Genomic DNA, 19,051 nt, shown 5'->3' with positions numbered 1-19,051 from the left:
ATCACTGGAATTCAATTTTTCAAACTCCACCTTTCATCACTCTGGAAATACACCTCCTTCCTGTCTAGTCCCCCACCCCTCTCTCCAGCCCCACCCTCCATGGGGTCCAGGGGGGTACCAGGTGGGACTACCTGTTGTGCTCAGAACTAGGTAATAGTCACCTTTTGGAGGTCAGCCCCCTGAGGCACTGGTCCAAACGTCCCTCATACTGGAGTGGCAGGGTCAGAACCTGAGCTTAGCCGTCTGTGTGTCTGACCGGGGGCATCTGCTGTCTCTGGACAGCTGACGTCGTCTGCCGGTGCCCTGGATCTCGAGCCTCTCTTAGGCCTCTTCCTTCCCAGCTTTCTCATCATCTATGGGACCAGACGGTGAAACAAACAGTGATCTATTCTGCAGGGACAGAGGGATTAGAATCCTCCTTTCTCGCTGCCGCTAAGTATCTACTACTTGAACACATATTTCCTGGCACATAGTCCACAAAGACGGCCCTGGAACTCGACAGACATGGATTGCATTTAATCCTCCCTGTGCGCTCTTGGGTAGTCGGTGTGAGTAGCCCCGTTAGAGGTGGGGAAACTGAGGCCCGGACCTGTCCCGAGACCCGTCCAAGGTCCCGCAGCTAGGATCACCCCCACCTCCACTCCCACATCCTCAGGTGTGCGCCCTTCCCACAGTGCTGTGCTGCTGCCGGCTCTCGGGCTAGAAGAGAGAGTTACAGAGGGCACGGGCCACAGTGGCCGTCATGCCCTTGTGCCCTACCCCTGGTGAATTCAGGCCCCACAGGCTGCCCCAGAACGGGGGCCCATGCCCAGCCTTGCAGGCCCTGCCCCTCTGGAGGGCGCAGCGGGTGCTCCCAGCACCAGCAGTCCTGAGCCAAGGGCTCCAAGGCCACAGCTCCTGCCAGCAGACCCGGTGGCCCAGGGGCCCCTGGTGGGCGCTGCTGGTGGAAGAAGCCCAGGAAGAAACCTGTTCAGGCCCAGCCGACGGCTTCTTGCGGTAGTGGACACGACTTTCTGTTTTATTGTTTTAAAATTTTATTTCAAGGTAGTTGGAGATTTGGAGCTGCTGGAGGAAAACCCAGTCCCAGAATCTGAAAGAAAGAGTGTGGTCTGGTGTGGGTTCTGCTCTCAGAACAGTGTCCCCTCTGAAGGGCCAGCAGTTCCAGGCCCTGGGTAGGCATGTGGCAGATGGCCTTCATTTAGATCCTGCCTTGGCCCATCTTAGAGATGCAAATTGGAGACACAGAGAGGTTGCCTTGTCTTAAGGTCACACAGCAAACGAGGGAGGGCAGGATTAGAACTTAAGAGGACCTGAGCACCTGCTGTCCCTCCCTGTTTTGGCTCTGCATCTTGTCACAGGTGGAAATGGGTGGGTGGCGGTTCTCCAGTCCCATGTTTCCTACTCTGCCAGGGGCAAGGGCAGGGCCTCAGGCCACCACCCCTGCTCACTCTGCAGCCACCTGCCGCCTTCCCCAAGGTGCCCAGTTGTGTGGCCTGTGGTGAGAAGGACGCGGAAGGCCAGGCCCCCTGCCTCCTGGGAGAGCTTCAGGGCAGAGTCGAGGCAAGGGACAGAGCGAGGTGACCTGAGGTGGAGTCAGTGACCTCCGCGGGGGAGGTTTCGAGGTGCTCTGGCAGGAAGGTCACGTGTCTAGTAAGTGACACAGCGATTCTGTGTCAGCACCGTGCTCTCACTTGGGCCTTGCCTGGCACTGCGGGGCCGGATCAGGGTAAGCCACGCGGTTGCCAGGAGCGCCTGTGTCCTGCAAACTCTGGCCCCCTCCTCTGGGGCAGTGCTGTCACTGGACGTGGAGATGCCCGGGTGAGCTCCGTGCAGCACCAGCCCCAGGGCGCTGAGACAGGGGCTAGACAGGTAGACAGGTGGCTGTGGTACGTAGGAGGAGGACAGTGGGCTGTGGAGTCCAGCTGCCTGGGTCTGTTCCTGCTCCCACCTGCTAGCTCTATGATTATTATTATTTATTAGTTGTTGGTGGACCTCTATTTAGTCATTCATTTATGTGTGGTGCTGAGATCCGAACTCAGTGCCTCACACGTGGGAGGCAAGGGCTCCACCACGGAGCCCAGCCCAGCCCCACACCTGCTGGCTCTGAGGCTCCGACTCCTCCCTCTGGGCCTCAGTTCCTCATGGGCAGCGGCCAGTGTCTGCCTGGCAGGGCTGGGTGGGAGCTGGTGTTGGCAGGAGATAAGAGCTCAGAGCCCTGCTGGGCACGCAGCAGGTGGTGCTGGTCCCTGCACGGGTAAGGAAGCAGGGGTGTGACAGTCACCCTATCTTGCAGCTTCCCAGGGAGGAAGCAACTGGCTGATGGGAGCCGGGGACAGGGCTGGTCCATCACAGTCATTTCCAAGGAGGTGAGGTGAGGGCCGGTGCCCACAGCCGTTGGTGAGAAAGGGAGTCGGCATGGAGACACCCGAGGGGGAGACCAGGGCAGAGGACTCGCCCACCTGGGCCCCTAAAGTGTAAGAGAGCACCCCACTTCGGAAGCAGCCAGGGTCAGCGTCCTGCTAGGCAGCCCTGCAGGGCACAGGGCTACAGGTGGAGCCCGGATGAGGCTCTGGAGCTCAGGAAGAACCGGTCAAAGCTGTGACGGGAGGGACCTGGTCTGCAGGGGACCCAGCTTGTCAGCCACCATCCAGCCTAGAGAGGACACATCTGGTACCAAGGTGGCCAGGGTGGGGAGGGGATGGCCCAGTGCCCGGCAGAGCACCTGGGCAGACCGCTCCCCGAGACGGGACACAGGAAGAGGCAGTGACACCTTCCGACATCTTCTGACGCGCTCCCTGCCTCCCTGGTCCTTCCTGGGCCCTAGAGGGTGGCAGGAGAGCACTGCCCAGGAGGACCAGGAGTTCAGCTGCCCTGAGAAGGAGAGGACGTGGCATGTCCAGTGGGAGGGAGAAGGCAGGGAGGGAGCAGAGGAGAGAAGGAGAGAGGGACAGAGAAAGGAGGCTCATCTCCGAGGCCGTGAGCCCCAGGCGGGCACAACAGATGCCCGGCCAGGCTGCGCCGGGAACTCACTGTGGCTTCCAGTTTAGTCCCATGTATTTCCAGATGTTTCTGGTTAGAAGTTGCAAGAAAATTCAGAGAAAATGCCTGGCCCTTCTGGATTCTGGCCCAGGGTGAAGAGCGCCCCAGGTGGATTCAGCTGTAGTTTCAGAGCAGCAGGGTGGGCCCGGGCTGGGCCCACCCCGAGGGCATCTCGGGAGCCCAGGGGACATCTGGGTGCCTCACCTGTGGCTGCTCTGCTTTGCCCAGGGCTGGCCACGGAGACTCAGAGAAGAGCCCTGGTTTGGTTTTGAATTCCAGCCCCGTGTCCATGAAGGACAAGGGTCCAGAGTGGAACAGGAGGATCACGAGCTTGAGGCCAGCCTGGGCAGCTGAGCAAAGACACTGTCCTCAAAGGAAATGTAAAAAGCAGTGGTCAGCACTGGCCCTGCGTGTGTAAGACCTGGGGACCCAGGACCACAGGAAGGAAGGACGACGGGACCTGAGAGATGTAGGCTTCGCCAGAAACTGTGCCACCACCCGAAATCTGACTTCGGAGGGCGGAGCGGGGTGAGGGGTCTCCTCCCTGGGCTGTGAGGGTCCTTGTCGTGGGCCCTGAGGAGAACACTGGGCCCTGAGGGGACAAGAGGGCAAGACCCGTCCTGTGGTGTACACAGGTGACGCCGTGTTCCAGGTCCTGTTCCCCCGTGTTGAGATGGGTCACCCCAGAAATGCCAAGGCAAGGGCACAGAGGAGGGGGTCCCAGTGGGTGCCCCGGGAGGGGGCTGTCCTGTCCCTTCTCAGGTCTCAGTCCCTTTGTTCTCGTGCCCTCCCCTCCCCTCCTGCCTACTGCACCAGAAGGTGGAGGGGCCCGATACCCTGGAGGCAGGTGACCGTGCAGCAGGAGGGGAAGAGGAAGCGCCCTGGAGTGTTAGCGTCTTATTCCCATCTTATTCCCATCTTCCTGACCGGCCATTACCCTCACTGTCCTTCCCCAGCCTCGGCCATCTCTAGGGAATGTCCTGCCTGAGCACGGACTCACGGGAAATTCTGATTCGGTGACTTCAGACACGGGAGTTCACCAGGGCACCTCTCCTGAGATGGGTCTCACGGTCACTGTCAGAGGGTCTTCGGACCCAGAAGCCGTGCTGGTCCCCACAGGCCTGAGCCACCCACCAGCCTGTCACCTGCAGGTGGATCTGTTGGAGGGCAGGGTGGGGTGGCTCTGGACAGGCTCTTGGTTGGGCTTGTTAATGAATGACCCATTGGCCTAGAATTTTCCAGCTCATTCTGTTTCTCTCCCAACCTCCTGCAGTCCCTGTGCCTCCTCAGGGCAGCCCAGCAGACCCTGAGTGGAGGTACGCCGGCCATTTCTTGGGGAACAGTAGATTTTTGTTTGTTATTTATTTTTTTTTTTAGATTTTTGTTTTTTCAGAAGAAAACAAATAGACAAAGCCCCCTTCCACCCCCATGTGGCTTGGCTTGGAGGGACAGGCAGGAGGTGACACATGAGCCATGGGGAGGCCCATGGCCAGCTCCCCTGGGAAGGCTGTGGTGGCCTGTCCCCACTGTCCCCAGGTGCTCTTGTTCCCTGGAACTGGGGGTCTCCCTGGGGGCTCTAGTTAGCTCTGGAAGTATATTCATTCATGACAATCGCCATGCCCTCAGCCGCCGCCTGCCGTGACCCCACTTGCTCGTCTGAACCCCTCTGTTCGCTGCCGCCGCTCTGAAGCACCACTTAGTGTATAAAAAAGGCCCCCGCACCGCCCCCGCCCCCGTCCCGCAGGGTAATTATGTCTGCCAAGCTTCCTTTCTGGAAGCCTCGTGGGGGAGGGGGCCGCACCTCTGGTCCCTGCTGTCCAGCCTGTTCCTGTCGCTCTGGGTACAGCCCGGGCAGGGCCAGCCACCGTGTCCTACCTGTCCCCTGCTCCCTTGCCTTTGGTCTGCACTCTGTGCCCCACCCTGTCCCCTCCTCGGGTGGCCTTCTCTCTGTGCCCAGCTCGCTCCTCCCGGTCTCTACACCCTGTCTTAGGAAAAGCGGTGGCTTCCGTGCCACTGGGCCAGCGCTCTGGCCCTGCCTCGGCCACCTGTGCCCAGTGAGAGCCAGAGGCTAACTGATCCCTCCTCGGGAAAGCCACTGCTGCCTCACGTCACCCTCACGCCCACCCCGTGGCTGTGAGCACACACCTATAGGCCATCGTAACTCCTGTCCCCACTGTGGGCCCATTGTACAGGTGAGGAAGTGGAGGCTTGGGCGGAAGCCCGGGCCTTGCCGCTGGTAACTGCCAGATCTGGAGCCCGACGCCAGCCTCCTGTCGGTCCCTGGGTTGTCCCTGCCCCCCCCCCGTGCCGTCATCTCTTCCTCCTCCAGGTCCTGTGGGACACATCCTCTCTCCCCACGTCCCCACGACTGGGCAGGGTGAACGTGGGGAATCCTTCATCTTTTTATGACCGCTCTGGCCTGAGTTTCTAGAGGACACGGCGCCTTCTCTGGGCCACTCACTGGGCATACCCAGCGTGACCACCACCGTTCCAACCACGGGGGCTTCCACCAAACCCAGACGTCCTGGGCGGAGCAGGCCTGAGCTCCCCCAGCAAGTACTCTCGGGTTTTGTTCAGCATTGATTTCGTGGGTTGGGGAGAGGCTGATTCTCTGTAAAAATTGTATCTTGAAATCAATGCATTTCTCCCACTTGCCCAAACAGGGTCGTTGAGCTTAAAAAAGAAAAAAAGATTTTCCCCAGTTCTTGCTTCACTTTTTAAAATGAGCGCCCCAAATTGGGCCAGTGCAGGGGAGCCTCGCCCTTGTTCCTTATTCTGGATGATAAACTAGGTCACTTGCTCCTGCTTGGATTCAGAATTCCCACTGACTGTGGCTCCTCGTGTATGCAGTCACAATGCTCCTCTTGGTTGGCGGGAGGTGGCCAGGGTGTCCTTTCCAGCACACGGCCTGGTCCTGGCACCACCACACTGATGGCTCTGTAGTGGCAGTGGAGCAGGTCCCAGGCCGGCCTGCCCTCGCTCTGTCCGGGGACCCATCCCCCCCACTGCTGGGCCTGCTGGGGAGACGGAGCAAGAAGACCCCTCTTCCCTCTGTACCTCGCAGCTGCACCCACACAAAGGCAGAAGCCCGGGCTCCAGTCCTAGCCCTGTGGCTCCTGGACGCAAGTGGGCGAGTGCCCGTCTCAGGGCCTCAGCTGGCCGTCTGAAGAAGCCGGCGGGGAATGGGTGTGGCAAAGGCATTTCCAACCTGAAGCTCTGTGTTCCGGGCCACACAGGCAGAGGGGTCTTCACGCCTCGGATGTCCTGAACTCGTGGTGTCTTATCCCTCTGTGGGCCCAGGTCCACGTCTGTGACCTTGCCTGTGCTGGGTGGGCGTCCAGAGGTCCTCGTCCTGGCCTTCAGAAGCTGGGCTTCTTCCGTTGGGCTCGTCCCTATAGCACTCCGTGGTTGGTGGCCTTCTGCCACGCTGCCATTGGGACTGTACCTGGGCCGTCCTTCTTGAAAAAGGAAAAAGGCCATGAGTGGACAGACAGATCTTAGTACTAAAGACATTCATGGTAGGCAGAGAGCTAACTGCCCTGTGAATCCTGCCAGGATTGGGTACCTTTGGTCTGGAACCCACAAGATGCCGGCCCCCACCCCAGCAGCCTCAGAGGCTGGAAGTGAGTTGAACTCACACTGTTGATGGGGACTGGCGTCTCAGAGAGCCTGAGATAAAGGGGCCTGGGTGATGGCGGGGAGATGGCCCTGGGGGCTTAGGTTGCGATCGCCAAGGGTGGAGAAGAGGGGTTCGAGAAGCGTGAGGCTTTAGAGCCCCAACTTCAGAGCTGGCACCTCCTCTCTACTCCGCAAAAGGCTCCCGTCCCCTCACCAGGAATACACACCACGCAAAAATGAAAGCCCAGAGAGTGGCTCCCATGTCCCTTTAGGACAGTGGGGAAGTGGGGTGTCATTGAAACTTGCTCCTTTATTAAGAAATAAATCAGCCTTTGGGGTACCTCTCACCCGTAGCCCATCCCTCCTAAGTCCCATCATGCTTCGCCGTCCCGTGGCTGGAGCACTGCTCCGTAGACCTCCATCTCCTTAACAGCTGCCCATCAAGGGCCTGCCGTCACACCTGTCTGTCTCCTCCGTCAGCAAGACACTGAATCTCCGTGAACCGGGCGTTTTGTAGGATGACAGATGTATTTGACATTAACCGCAGAGCCTGCTCGGGAAAACGCAGGGCTACGTCAGCGGTCCTCAGGGTGGAACAGAGGCCACCAGCCCCACGATGGGAGTGGCGGGATCACTACCAGGCTTCGGTCCAGGCCGTGCACCTTGCCCCCACCCAGCTGACCTGCTCAGGTGGCCTCTGAGCACCCACACTGTCCCCCCAGCCCGCTGTGTTTCTTACCTCTGCTGCAGATTGAGAGCCGCTGCCAGGCAGAAGGCAGAGTGACCAGCTGGCCGTCCTGCCAGCCACTGACAAGCGACCCGCCGTGAGGTTGACGACAGTTACCACTTCCTGAGCGCTCGCTGTGTCCCGGGTACTGTGCTACGTGCCTTCCCTGTGGGTTCTCAATCCTTAAAACAACCCTGAGGAGTACTACTCTTACCGTGCCCAGTTTGCAGATGGGGAAACTAAGGCTGAGGGGTCGAGTGACTCAGGCCAAATGTCCACAGAATACGCTGGGAGCAGAGCCATCCAAGCCAGCTGGTTCAAGGGGGAAGCTCCGGGAGAACCTGGGGGGCCCGTCTTCCCAGAGTGTCCCCCCCCGGAAGGCCATCTCCGTGGGGGAGGGGAAGCCCTCCTCCCTCTCCGCCCAGCGGTGACTTCCCAGAGCCCAGAGCTGGCCGGCAGGTGCACCGCCGCCGGCCCCGCTGCCTTCAGATTTCCCAGGAAATCCAGCCTCCCCAGCAAGCAGCGCAAGAGCAGCGTCCCTTCCCCGCCATTGTCCCTGTTGCAGGCCACCATTCATCAGAAGCCAGTCCAGCTTGGCAGCAGCCCCATTCCTGTTCCGACGCCCCTCCCGCACCCTGCCCAGGCCTCCGGAAGCCCCAACAGAGGCTCTGAGATGTGAATCAGGCCCTTCCAGCTGCACCTGGCCGGCCGGAAGGGAGCCCGTGCCACACGCCCTCGTGGGCAGCGCTGGGGGCCCCTGACCAGCATTTGGTTCCCTTCCTCCTTCCTCCTGGCCTCCCCAGATGGTGGGCGGTGCCAGGGTCCTCCCCTCCTCCAGGGCTGCCGCAGTCACTCGGGGCTCAGCACTGGCCGCTCACTGGGATCTGAGGAGCACCCGCGGCTCGTCGGCCTCCACCTCTGGGCTGGTGCTGAGCCCCGAAGCTGCAGCTGCAGGCGGGGTGCCAGGCCCGAGGGGGAGCAGAGCCGGTGCAGGGGTGGGCACCAGAGCCCAGCAGCCTCGCAGCCTCGGACCCTGCACAACACCTGCCACCCCGCACTGGATCCTTCCTTCATTCCCTTGATGAATCTTATGGTGTCTTTTATGTGCCGGGCACTGGGAGTACAATAATGAACCCCAAAATGAAAAGTATCTACTCCAGAGCTGGGGGTGTGACTCCGTGGTAGACATGTGCGTAGCCTATAGGAAGCCCCGGTTTAAAAAATAAACCTGCCCTCTGGCCTCTTCAAGATCCAGAAGGGAGCGACCAGCAAAATCAGTCAGTTGTGATAAGTGGATCAGAAGTAGGTGGGGGCCGAGGTCAGGGAAGGGGAGGGGAGAGCTGAGGCCCCAGAGGTTTCTCTTTTTTTTTTTGCGGGGGGGGGGGTACCAGAGATTGAACCCAGGAGCGCTTAATCACTGAGCCACATCCCCAGCCCTTTTTAAATACTGTATTTAGAGACAGGGTCTCTGAGTTGCTTAGGGCCTTGATAAGTTGCTGAGGCTGACTTTGAACTTGCGATCCTCCTGCCTCAGCCTCCCAAGTCACAGGGATTAACAGGCGTGGGCCACCCCAACCAACCAGAGGTTCCTCTTGATGGCCACCCTGACCCTGAGTTTTTCTGGATGCACTTGGGGATGGCCAGCGCCTCCCCGGTTCCACCTGGCTGATCTCTAGTTGGCTCTGGGGTCCTTGAGCTGAGCAGGGGCACCTGGCTTTGGGGCATCGGGCTCCAGCCGGGAAGTCCTTCCATCCTGGAGTGACCGGGAGAGGCTGCAGGCGGTGGCCGCAGGCAATCCCAGCCCAGTGAGGTGCAATGAAACCGTCCCAGGATCACACACTGATCCTGCTCAGTCCAAGCCTCCACTTTACACCCTGGCATTGGACCTCCCTGCCAGGGCAGCCCTGGGATCCCAGAGAACTGGCCACAGCTGGAGCAAGTCCATCTGCTCTGGGTGAGACCCGAGCCTCAGAAGTGCCTAATGTTCCCCTGTGATCCCCGTGAGCGACCAGCGCTGAGCCCCCAGCCCCATGGCTCTCCTGGAGACGGGAACTCCCAGCTGGGTCTGGAGACCTCCTCGGGCAGGATCTCTGAGTGCAGTCTGCCTGGATTAGAACCCCAGCCTCAATTTTTTTTTGTTTTTTTGATTGTTTGTTTTGTTGGGGATTGAACCCAGGGCCTTGTGCGTGCCAGGCAAGCACTCTACCAACTGAGCTATATCCCCAGCATGCCCCCCACCCCGCTTCAGTTGCCACATCTCTAAGTTGGGAATATGAGTGATACCTGCCTCACAGAGTGTGAGGATTAACAATGGCTGGAACATAGTAGGTGCTCAATAAAATGGTAGCTGTGGAAAGGTGTGCCTCTCTCTTGCTGAAGCTGTGGTTTCCACAGTAAGTCCTGGTGACCAGCCCTTTGCCTGAGTTTAAGAATTGCTGGACCAGACGGAAATGTAATAGGCTCCAAACAAATCAGCTCAACGGGTTCTGTTCCTTCCCCCAGTTCTGCAATGACAGACGAAATAATGCATCAGAAATATTCAGATTTTTCAGAGAAGCTGAGGCTGCGCCTGAGCTAACACTCATGAAAGGCAGATTCGGACAGTCCCAGTCACTGGAAGCTTCCAGAGTTGCCTGTTTCTGTGGATTTCCATTTCCCCTGCCTCTCTCCTACCCGAGCACTGAGATGAGCAATGCTTCTTCCTTGTGCGTGGGTCTCGCATCTGAGGGAGGTTGCAGACATCACAGGAGATGTTTTAACTCAAGGGAAACCAGCTCTTCTTCCTTTTAAGATGAAACGGTAGTAAAATTTTAAAGGCTTTGTCCAACAACCTCTATATTTGGTACTTAAAGTAATTATAGTTGCCTTTTTTAAATGTCCAAATTAAAAATAGACATGGCAAGGAGATCACAGGGCACAGCCCAGAGCCGGGAGCCATGTCCGCGGTTTCCGAGAATCAGCCTCCCCTGACCTAATGGGTACTTCGGGGAGATCAGAGGGGCATGAACGGAGCTGGAGACTGGGGCCGGGGAACGTCTGGGAGCCTCCTGGCAGCAGATGGTGAACCTGGATGCTGAGCGCTGTAATTAACAAGAGCTGAAACGGGTGAGAGGTGGTAGATTACAGTCATTTCCACAGAGTTTAAGTGTGGTTCTCAAAGTGTGGTGACGGGACCATCAGCACCAGCTGGGGTTAGGGGTTGAACTGGGTCCCCTTGCCCCAAGTTCATGTCAAATTCTCAACCCCAAAGTCCCTCAGAATGCGACTGTGGTTGGAGATGGTGTCTTTAAAGAGGTGATCGTCTAAAACCAAAATGTCCAGACAGCACTCTAATCCTCAGAAAAAGAGGAGACCCCGGAGGGGCCTGATCAAGGGCGGGTGTGAAGAGGCAGGAAGATGGGCGTCATCTTTGGGTGAAGGAGGGAGCCCCCTGAACACCAGCCCTGCCCAGCGCCTTGATCTTGGACTCCAGCCTCTGAAACTGTGGGAGAATGCCTTCTGTCCTTGAAGCCCTCCAATCGGGGGTCCGGCTGCCCTAGCAGACTCACACGCTGGGAACCTGCTGGAATTGCAGAGTCTCAGGTCCTGTCCCCAACCTGCTGACTCATCAGTTCTGGGAACGGAATCCAGCAAACTGCTTTATGTGACTTCCACGCACGCGAAAGCTCGAGAACCCGTCGATAGTTATTATTGACCCAGGAGAGAATGACGCAGGTGTGGAAGGAAGGAAAGGCCCTTTTGTAGGCTCTGTGGTCTCTGGGAATGTCTCAGTGGCTCCTTGATAGACAGGTATATAGAAAGGGGTCTACAGACAGGGGACATGGAAGCAGCATGCCTTGGACATTGCAGTTTTCCTCATCACAAATTCTAACGTGTTGTTATCCACGAAGGAACATGGAGATTGTCCTGGCCCATCTTGGTGTGATGGCAGAGGAGTCCCGTCTTCCCTGTGACCTGTCCAGGGCTCCCCTTCATCCAGGATTCCTAAAACAAGCTCCAAGGAATCCACAGAATTTCTAGGAATCTGGAATTGTGTATAAGATTTTATGAATTTTGTGAGGTTTTTTTATTTTGATGACAATCTTTTGAAAAAGTTCAAGCATTTCTGGATTATCAGCCTCACCCCCTGACATCCTAGTCCTGCCACGGGATGCCCTGGCACACATGTTCACTGATGGTGTTTGGTGGCACTAGGTGGCTCCATTTTATTATTTTTGGCTAATTGAAGTGGGTGGAGAACAAAACGTGTGGTCGGTGTACTTGTACCAAGTAAAAAGGCACCTGGAGTCACAGCTGAGGGGTGCTGGAGTAAGTGGGAATGAGAGCCGGAACCCTAGTGGCCACGCAGCACAGTAGCAGGGGTTCTGTGCCCGGAAGGGCCTGCCCAGAGCCCCCAGAGAGTTCCACAGGATCCCGCAGGACCTCCGTTCCCATAAAATGCACCCCCCCCCGCCCCCGCCGCTGTGCTGAGGCGTTCATCTGAGTGTCTGCTTTGGTTTTGGTCTTGGAGCTGGATACCCGGTCTTATATTTGTGCATAGTTTAGTGACGACGTATTTTTAACCAATCCAGTCAACACTATTCTGAAATTGTTTGAAAACTAAAACGCATAAAAACAAATTAAAACATGATTTTAAAGACTTGAACACAGGTGAGTTTCCTCTTTTCGTGGCTCAGGTTTGAGAAGCTCTCTGGCCCCAGGCGCCCTGAGGGAGGTCATGTGACCTGGCTGTGGCAGGTGCTCTCCTGGCCTCCTTCTCTGCTGTGGAAGAGAAAAAACCCACAAATGCCACATTTCAAAGCCCCACTGAATGGTTTTCCACTTCTGCCGTTGGAGGGATTGGAGGGAAAGTGACTCCAATGTCTGGGGTCCATGTTCCCTCCTCTGCGGCCGGGACGCTGGAGCACAGCCTCCCTGGGGATCTAGAAAAGGGGGAGGGGACCCCCTCATTCTTCCGCTCATCTTAGGAATTTCACTGCCTTCAAAATTATCCTGAGCCATTCAAACGGCAAAATTGACGGGCCCTGTTTTCCTCGTGCTCTTTCCATTTCCTTGAAGGACTTTTTTCTTCTTAGTGGCATTGCCTACCAGCCCAGGTCGCCCATGGGTGCTCCTCTTACGGTGATGGATACATCTGCTACCAAGTCAGGAATTGCAACGGTCAGAGTTTCTTTATTCAAAATAAATATTAATTGAATTCAGTGACCTGGGACTGACCTGTGGCAAAACTATAGAGCTGGCAAGATTGATCTTTGAGATTCCCGACCATGTCTCTTAGGTTTCTTTTTTCTTCTTTCATAAAAGAATGCACACCTGTTAACCACCCTGGACCAGCCCGGGAATCCTTGGGACAAAGGGGGAAGTGGGTCCCGGGTTCCCAGGAGCGCCCTTCGGGGATGAAGGGCAGGGGTAGGAATGGGGCTGGAAAAGCATCTTGGTGCTGGAGCTGGAGGTCAGCAGACCCGGGTATGGTGTGGAGTCTTCTTGGGACAAGGAAGAAACCAGGACCCCATGTCACCTGCGACCCCTGCAGCCATTCCACAGCCTGGTGTTGTCCCTAACTTGAAGCACATCAAACAACTCCTTTTCTGTGTAAAAGAAGGGCCTAGCCCGCACTCTGGAGAGCAGGGGTGGTGTCATGGCTCTGAGCCTACAACAGGGTGTCATCCTTCTAAGCAGGTCCCAAATCTCTGGGTACTAGTGACCAGGATGGCAGAACACAGGGCATGGTGGTCTCCTGCTTCCGAGTCCAGAGAACTGGCACAGACTGGGCATGGACAGTCCTTGGGGAGAAACCTTTATTCCTGGAATTTAGAGGAGCACAGACGTGTCCCTCTATTGAGACTCGTAGCTCTTGGTCCTAGACTGTGACCACACAGGTTGGGCCTCCCCACGCCCTTCCCGCACCCGGGGAGGTCTAGCTGCGTGTTTGGACGTGGCCAAATGGAAACATTCCAGTCGCCCCCTGACCTGTGTCCCCCCTCTTGTGTCCCCTCTGCAGCTGGAACTCTCCAACACGGCCGTCCTGCACCAGATGAGGCGGGACCAGGTGACCGACACGTGCCGAGCCCACAGCGCCCTGAGCCGCAAGCGGCGGGTGCTGACCCCCAACGACCTGAAGCACCTGGTGGTGGACGAGGACCACGAGCTCATCTACTGCTACGTGCCCAAGGTGGCGTGCACCAACTGGAAGCGGCTCATGATGGTCCTGACGGGCCGGGGCAAGTACAGCGACCCCATGGCCATCCCGGCGAGCGAGGCGCACGTGGCGGCCAACCTCAAGACGCTCAACCAGTACAGCATCCCCGAGATCAACCACCGCCTCAAGAGCTACCTCAAGTTCCTGTTCGTGCGCGAGCCCTTCGAGAGGCTGGTGTCCGCCTACCGCAACAAGTTCACGCAGAAGTACAACACGTCCTTCCACAAGCGCTACGGCACCAAGATCATCCGGCGCCAGCGCAGGAACGCCACGCAGGAGGCGCTGCGCCGCGGCCACGACGTGCGCTTCGAGGAGTTCGTCGCCTACCTCATCGACCCGCACACGCAGCGCGAGGAGCCCTTCAACGAGCACTGGCAGACGGTGCACTCGCTCTGCCACCCGTGCCACATCCGCTACGACCTCGTGGGCAAGTACGAGACCCTGGAGGAGGACTCCAACTACGTGCTGCAGCTGGCGGGCGTCGGCGGCGCGCTCAAGTTCCCCACCTACGCCAAGTCCACCCGAACGACGGACGAGATGACCACCGAGTTCTTCCAGAACATCAGCTCCGAGCACCAGACGCAGCTCTACGAAGTCTACAAACTCGACTTTTTAATGTTCAATTACTCAGTGCCAAGCTACCTGAAACTGGAATGAGGGGGGGGGGCCCCCGGTGGGGTGCGGTGGGGGTGGGGAGGGCCCGGGGTGGGGTGGGCACCGGGGAGGGGAGCGGGCAGAGGGAGAGAGAGTCATGCTTTTTAATTTAAGATTTTTATTTGTCAAAAGAATTCTATGGATATGGGGTTATTTTGTAAATTAATATTGCGGTGGGGAAACGTGCTGCCAGCAGCATGGTGAGAATTATTTAAGGTCCTTCGAAGGGAGGGACCGCCGTCTTCAGCAGGGGAAGAGGGTGGCTGGTCCTTGCTTTCAGAAGTGAATACTGCAACACTGTCTCAGAGGTGTCCTTGTGTCCTGGTGAATTCCATGATGATTTGTGCATTCCATGAGTTCTGATTAATATTATTTATAGTTATTTAAACACGGTCTCTGTATAGATTTCTTGTTGGCAGCAGAATGCCGAGGTCCCCTGAAGAAATCTATGGCTCCAGCTTTGCTTGCTACAGTTCGTGGAGGGGGCACTGGTGTTCTCCCCACTAACCTCTCATGGGGTCGTCTGGTGACAATCCTTGTGATGCGTGTGGATGCCACTGTTCTTGAAGTTCTGCTGGAGAGAAATGGGTCACTATTGCACTCAGAGGCATCTTCCCAAGGGGCTAGTTCCAAACCCAATGCAACCGACCCCAAAGTCCCTTGCAATAAAGAAATGTGACTTTTTTTTTAAACCCAAGGAGAGAGCTGATTGTAGCAATTTTTTTTTCCACCAAAATTAGCAGCCTGATAGAATAGGCTTTTTTTTTTTTTTAACAGAAAATTTTAACTGGCAGCGCCGGTTGTGGTGAAGGTGAAGCAGCTGTTGCTTTATAGCCAACAAATATTTATGGAGCATCTACTATTCTAGGTTCAGGTATCGGCCCTGCAGACAGAGCGTTGAACAAACCCAGTAGACCTAGCCCTCAAGAAGCTTTACGTGGACACAGAGCATCCAGCTCGACAATTAACCAGACCCCTGATCCTCGCGGACTTCACGTGGGGTTTGGACTCTTTGTAACTCTAGAAGGCCCGTGACCCCGACACATTTGCATTTTTCTCTGGCCCAAATTTGAAAACCACACACTTGGATCAGGCTACTCAGTGAGTAATCTAAGGTCATTACCCAGCACAAGAAATAGCAAAAATATTTCCTATTTTGTGCCCTGAAGCCCCGGAAGGGACTCTCCAGGCACAGTGTGGAAGAGTGCTGTGGCCGAGGTCTGGTTGGGTAAGGAGAGGAGAAGGTCCTCAAGTGCCTCCTCCCGCCATGTCCCGTCCAACATCCAGATCCCTGGGTGGAGGTGTCTTCTACGCTGCCCTGGTACACACTTGGGGATTTGCAGCAGCCTGGCATTTGTGCCCCTTGTGAAGATCAGAGGTGGGCTGTGTGTGGGCACGTGCTGACCCGCCCACCCTCCCCATCCTGTGACTGCCAAGCCTGAGCGGCAAGGGCAGCCTCCCGCCCTCTTAATCCACTCTCCTTTCCTCTGCAAGGCTGGCCGCTGGCCACTCCTGTTCTTTGCTCATTAACATCCAAACCTGCTTCTCATTTCCAGCCATTTCCAGCGCTTTCTCGGTGGAAGTTTGAGCCACATCCCTCTTACAGCTAGTGAATGAGTCGGTAGCAGATACTGTATATAATAATAATAATAATAAAAATAATAATAATAGTTCTAATAATAGGGGAGGGTGGGATGGGGTGTGGGTAAGTTTTGCTTTTTGTTTTTGACGCAATATAGGGTGAAGGGGTGAGCATATTCTAAACAGAAATGAATAATTTATTCTCAGAAACTATTAAAGTTGTGCTGTAAAGCTCACAGCGAGCTCCGTGAGCAGCAGCAGCAGCAGCAGCAGCATCTCAACGATTTCGTTTCACTTGAGGGAGAGGTGTGCCAGGGAGGTGGCTGAGGCTATTTATAAAACATCTCTTGTCTTCTGGGCTCTCTCCTCTTTGTGACGGGCACAGCAACTTTGCCCTTCGTGGACAGAGATCGATGCAGTGTGTTTGAGCAAGTAGAGTGACAGACCTTGGCTGTCCCCGAGATTTGAGGGTCTGGACTTTATTTCCAGGCGAGAGACGGTGTCCTCAGAGATAGGGCTTCTGTTGAAGCGGGTCGTGCTGCATGTCCTAACCCGTGCTCTACACGACAGGGGCTCTCTGGGACACTGAGTTGATGTGATGCAGATGAGGCTGGTGGTCATATGTCCTTGGGAGAAGGCGTGTCAAGTGCATGGTGAACCCCAAGACCATCTGGGAGTCGGGCATTTCCTGCACTTGGCATGACCAGGAGACTCTATTTTGCATGTTAACTCCCAGAGCTGATGTCCCGCAGAGGGTGCTTCGGTTGGGGTCAGGCAGCCCCTCCAGGGTTGGCAAGGATCAACCCCCTTGGATCCTTGTTTTTGCTTTTACCCCCCTCCAAAAACAAACAAGCAAAACCAAAATGGTGCCAGTCTCCCTCTGGTTCCCAGTCTCAGAGGATTAAATGCTGACTTCAGTACAAGGGGTCTAATCCTGGACACCACCACGGACAGCCAGCACCACCCCAGAGTGGAGGGAAGTCTTGGGTAGTATGGACGGAAGGGCAGGGGTGGGGCAGAGTGCATAAGGCCACTGAGGGCCCCACTGCCCTACCTCCAGTTGTTCCATGGGAACAGACGACCCTGGTGGAGGCTTCGGCAAGTCCACAGCCTGCAGCTGTTCACTGTGTGCTTTTTTTCCCTGGTTTTCATGGAAATCCACATTGGTTTCCGTGTTGGCACCCTCTGTCTTTCCTTCCCGTGCAAGCTCGCTCGGTGCCGTGTGCAGATGGCCTTTCATTGGCTTTTGTCTCTTAAGTGAGATAGATTGTCCTTCAGGGGACCAGGCGTCATGTCTGAAATGAGAAATTCTTTCTCTGTGTCTGTTTTGTGTTCACGTTTTGTTTTCTAATGACATCAATCTTTTTTTTTTTAACAAAAATTGATGCAACCATTTTGCAGAATGTAGAACGTATTCTGTGTCCTTGGCTAAAGAAATCCATGGGTGTAGTGCGCCTGGGAAGCAAAAGTCAGTGTTTCCTAAAAAAATGTGTTAAGATGCTTCCTATTGCATGCGAAGCTGGAGAAATGCGCGGGCCGGTGTCCCAGCTCCAGGCCACTTTTCAAAGGGGCTGCTGTGCTTTAAGAACCAGGTGTCATCAAGGCTGGATTTACGAGGACCTTCCTGCTTACCTGTCCCTTTGCTTGGAGAACTTGAGATTTTGTCAGCCGTGGGTTTGGTGCCTGCAGCCTCTCCAGACCCCCCCCCCCACTGCCCTCCCCAGCTGGTCTGGGAAGAAGGGCAGCCCAACAACCCGGACTGTCTTAGAGGAGACCCCCCTCCCTGCCCAGTGGGTGAGCCTCGCCTCCCCTCCTGCTGGTTCAGGGCAGTGGGAACTTAGCAGAACCAGGCCTCCCGGAAATAGGCGAGCAAGCACGTGGTATAATCCACGCTATAGAAAACTCCAGAAAAAGAGTGCAAGGCCCTAGCATACACAGAGTGCAAGGGACCACGATTATAAAAGTCCCTCTTCTAACCTGGCAACTTTCCTAGACAGTTCTTCCCTGCGTGCATGCATGAGCGTGTGCGCGCACTCACACACACACACACACACACACACACACACACACACACACACGCTGAGCTGCCCTGCCCTGCCCTGTGCAATCCTGGTGACCAGGTCCCATCCTCCCCCACCTCCATGTCAGCAGGACTGACCACACTGCTTCCCTGAACCCCACCACCAGAGACGCCCCAGCCTTTCCCAGCACAACCAACAGGACCAGCTTGACCCTTGGCTGTGAACAGGCGAACTTCAGTCTCTATTCTTTGTTAGGTACAGACGGGGCTGCCTGTATTTTTTATGAGCATGCTCAGTGTAGCATATGGACATATAATTTAACATCTTTGTGGGGTGTGATTTTTTCCTTTTACATATCTGTATGCAGTAGAGGGCCTGTTGTAGAGAACGCTCCCGTGTCTTCCTGTACTGTTAAAGAAAGCTGAATTCCACATTGCCAACAAAAGCGTGAAATGTTCATGAACCTTCCTCCAGGAAAAGCCATTCAAGCCTGATTATTTTTCTAAGTAACTTCAATTAAATTGAAGAAAGAAAAAAAAAGTCTTTCTGTGCATGGTTTGTTCATGGGTCGTTAACAAAAGACTGTAGGGGCGGGCTGGGCTGGGCTCCCCAGCACGTGGGGGGCCCGGCTCATGTGCATCAAAGGGTGGAGACGTGGATTCCAGCCGTCTACCCGGCCACGGTAGAGAGCATCGTGGACCCCGATCCTGGTTGGTGGATGAATGGAAGCTTTTCTCCATTCCATTCCCTGGAGAGGGATGCCTTGCCATAGGGTGGTGCCGCACTCCTATGGAAAAGAAAGCAGCAGACTCCCAGGGTTCAGTGGCGTAGATTTCAAACCCAGGGCCGTGTGTCTTCAACCCTGTGCTTTGGGCATTGATCATCACACCTCTCTAAGTGACTCCATGGTCCTACACAAGGGGGTTGCCACCCTGCACGTGAAGCCTCGATGTTCTGTTCCTTGTCTGCTGCCCTCACAGACCTTCCAGCTCCACACATGGGTGCTGCCTTAGGCCGTTTTCTGTTGCTATAACCAAATGCCTGAGGTAGGGACTTAATAAAGAGTTTTACTTGGCTCATGGTTCTGGAGGCTGGAGGGTCAAGTGTCATGGCACTGGTGGCCTAGCAAGGACCCCTTTGTCTGGATCACCACCACATGACAGAGAAATGGAAAGGGGGCCAATCGCATGCAGGTGGTGAGGCAGGCAGCAA

General features: G+C 56.0%; 1 protein-coding gene and 1 long non-coding RNA gene across 4 annotated transcripts in view; one reads left to right on the top strand and one right to left on the bottom strand.

Moving 5' to 3' along the window:
• Positions 1-14,261, top strand: part of Chst11 (carbohydrate sulfotransferase 11) — a 176,931-nt gene extending 162,670 nt beyond the window's left edge. For both annotated transcript variants that reach the window (XM_021724470.3, XM_005322341.5), the window contains exon 3: positions 13,386-14,261. In XM_021724470.3, coding sequence (XP_021580145.1) covers positions 13,386-14,240 — 855 coding nt within the window. In that variant the 3' untranslated portion in view covers positions 14,241-14,261. The remainder of the gene's footprint in view (positions 1-13,385) is intronic.
• Positions 5,732-12,137, bottom strand: LOC144378558 (uncharacterized). 2 transcript variants are annotated; one of them, XR_013440349.1, is made up of 2 exons: positions 7,397-12,137; positions 5,732-7,207 (listed from the first exon to the last, which is right to left on the bottom strand). It is a non-coding gene; the product is annotated as an uncharacterized LOC144378558 (long non-coding RNA). The 2 variants fall into 2 exon arrangements; XR_013440348.1 differs by having other exon boundaries at positions 5,732-6,497.
• Positions 14,262-19,051: the final 4,790 nt, after the last annotated feature.

Source organism: Ictidomys tridecemlineatus, chromosome 6, assembly GCF_052094955.1.
Source record: "Ictidomys tridecemlineatus isolate mIctTri1 chromosome 6, mIctTri1.hap1, whole genome shotgun sequence".
NCBI classification, from domain to species: domain Eukaryota; kingdom Metazoa; phylum Chordata; class Mammalia; order Rodentia; family Sciuridae; genus Ictidomys; species Ictidomys tridecemlineatus.
Note: the sequence above shows the minus strand (reverse complement) of the source record. Positions and strands in the feature narration are given on the sequence as shown.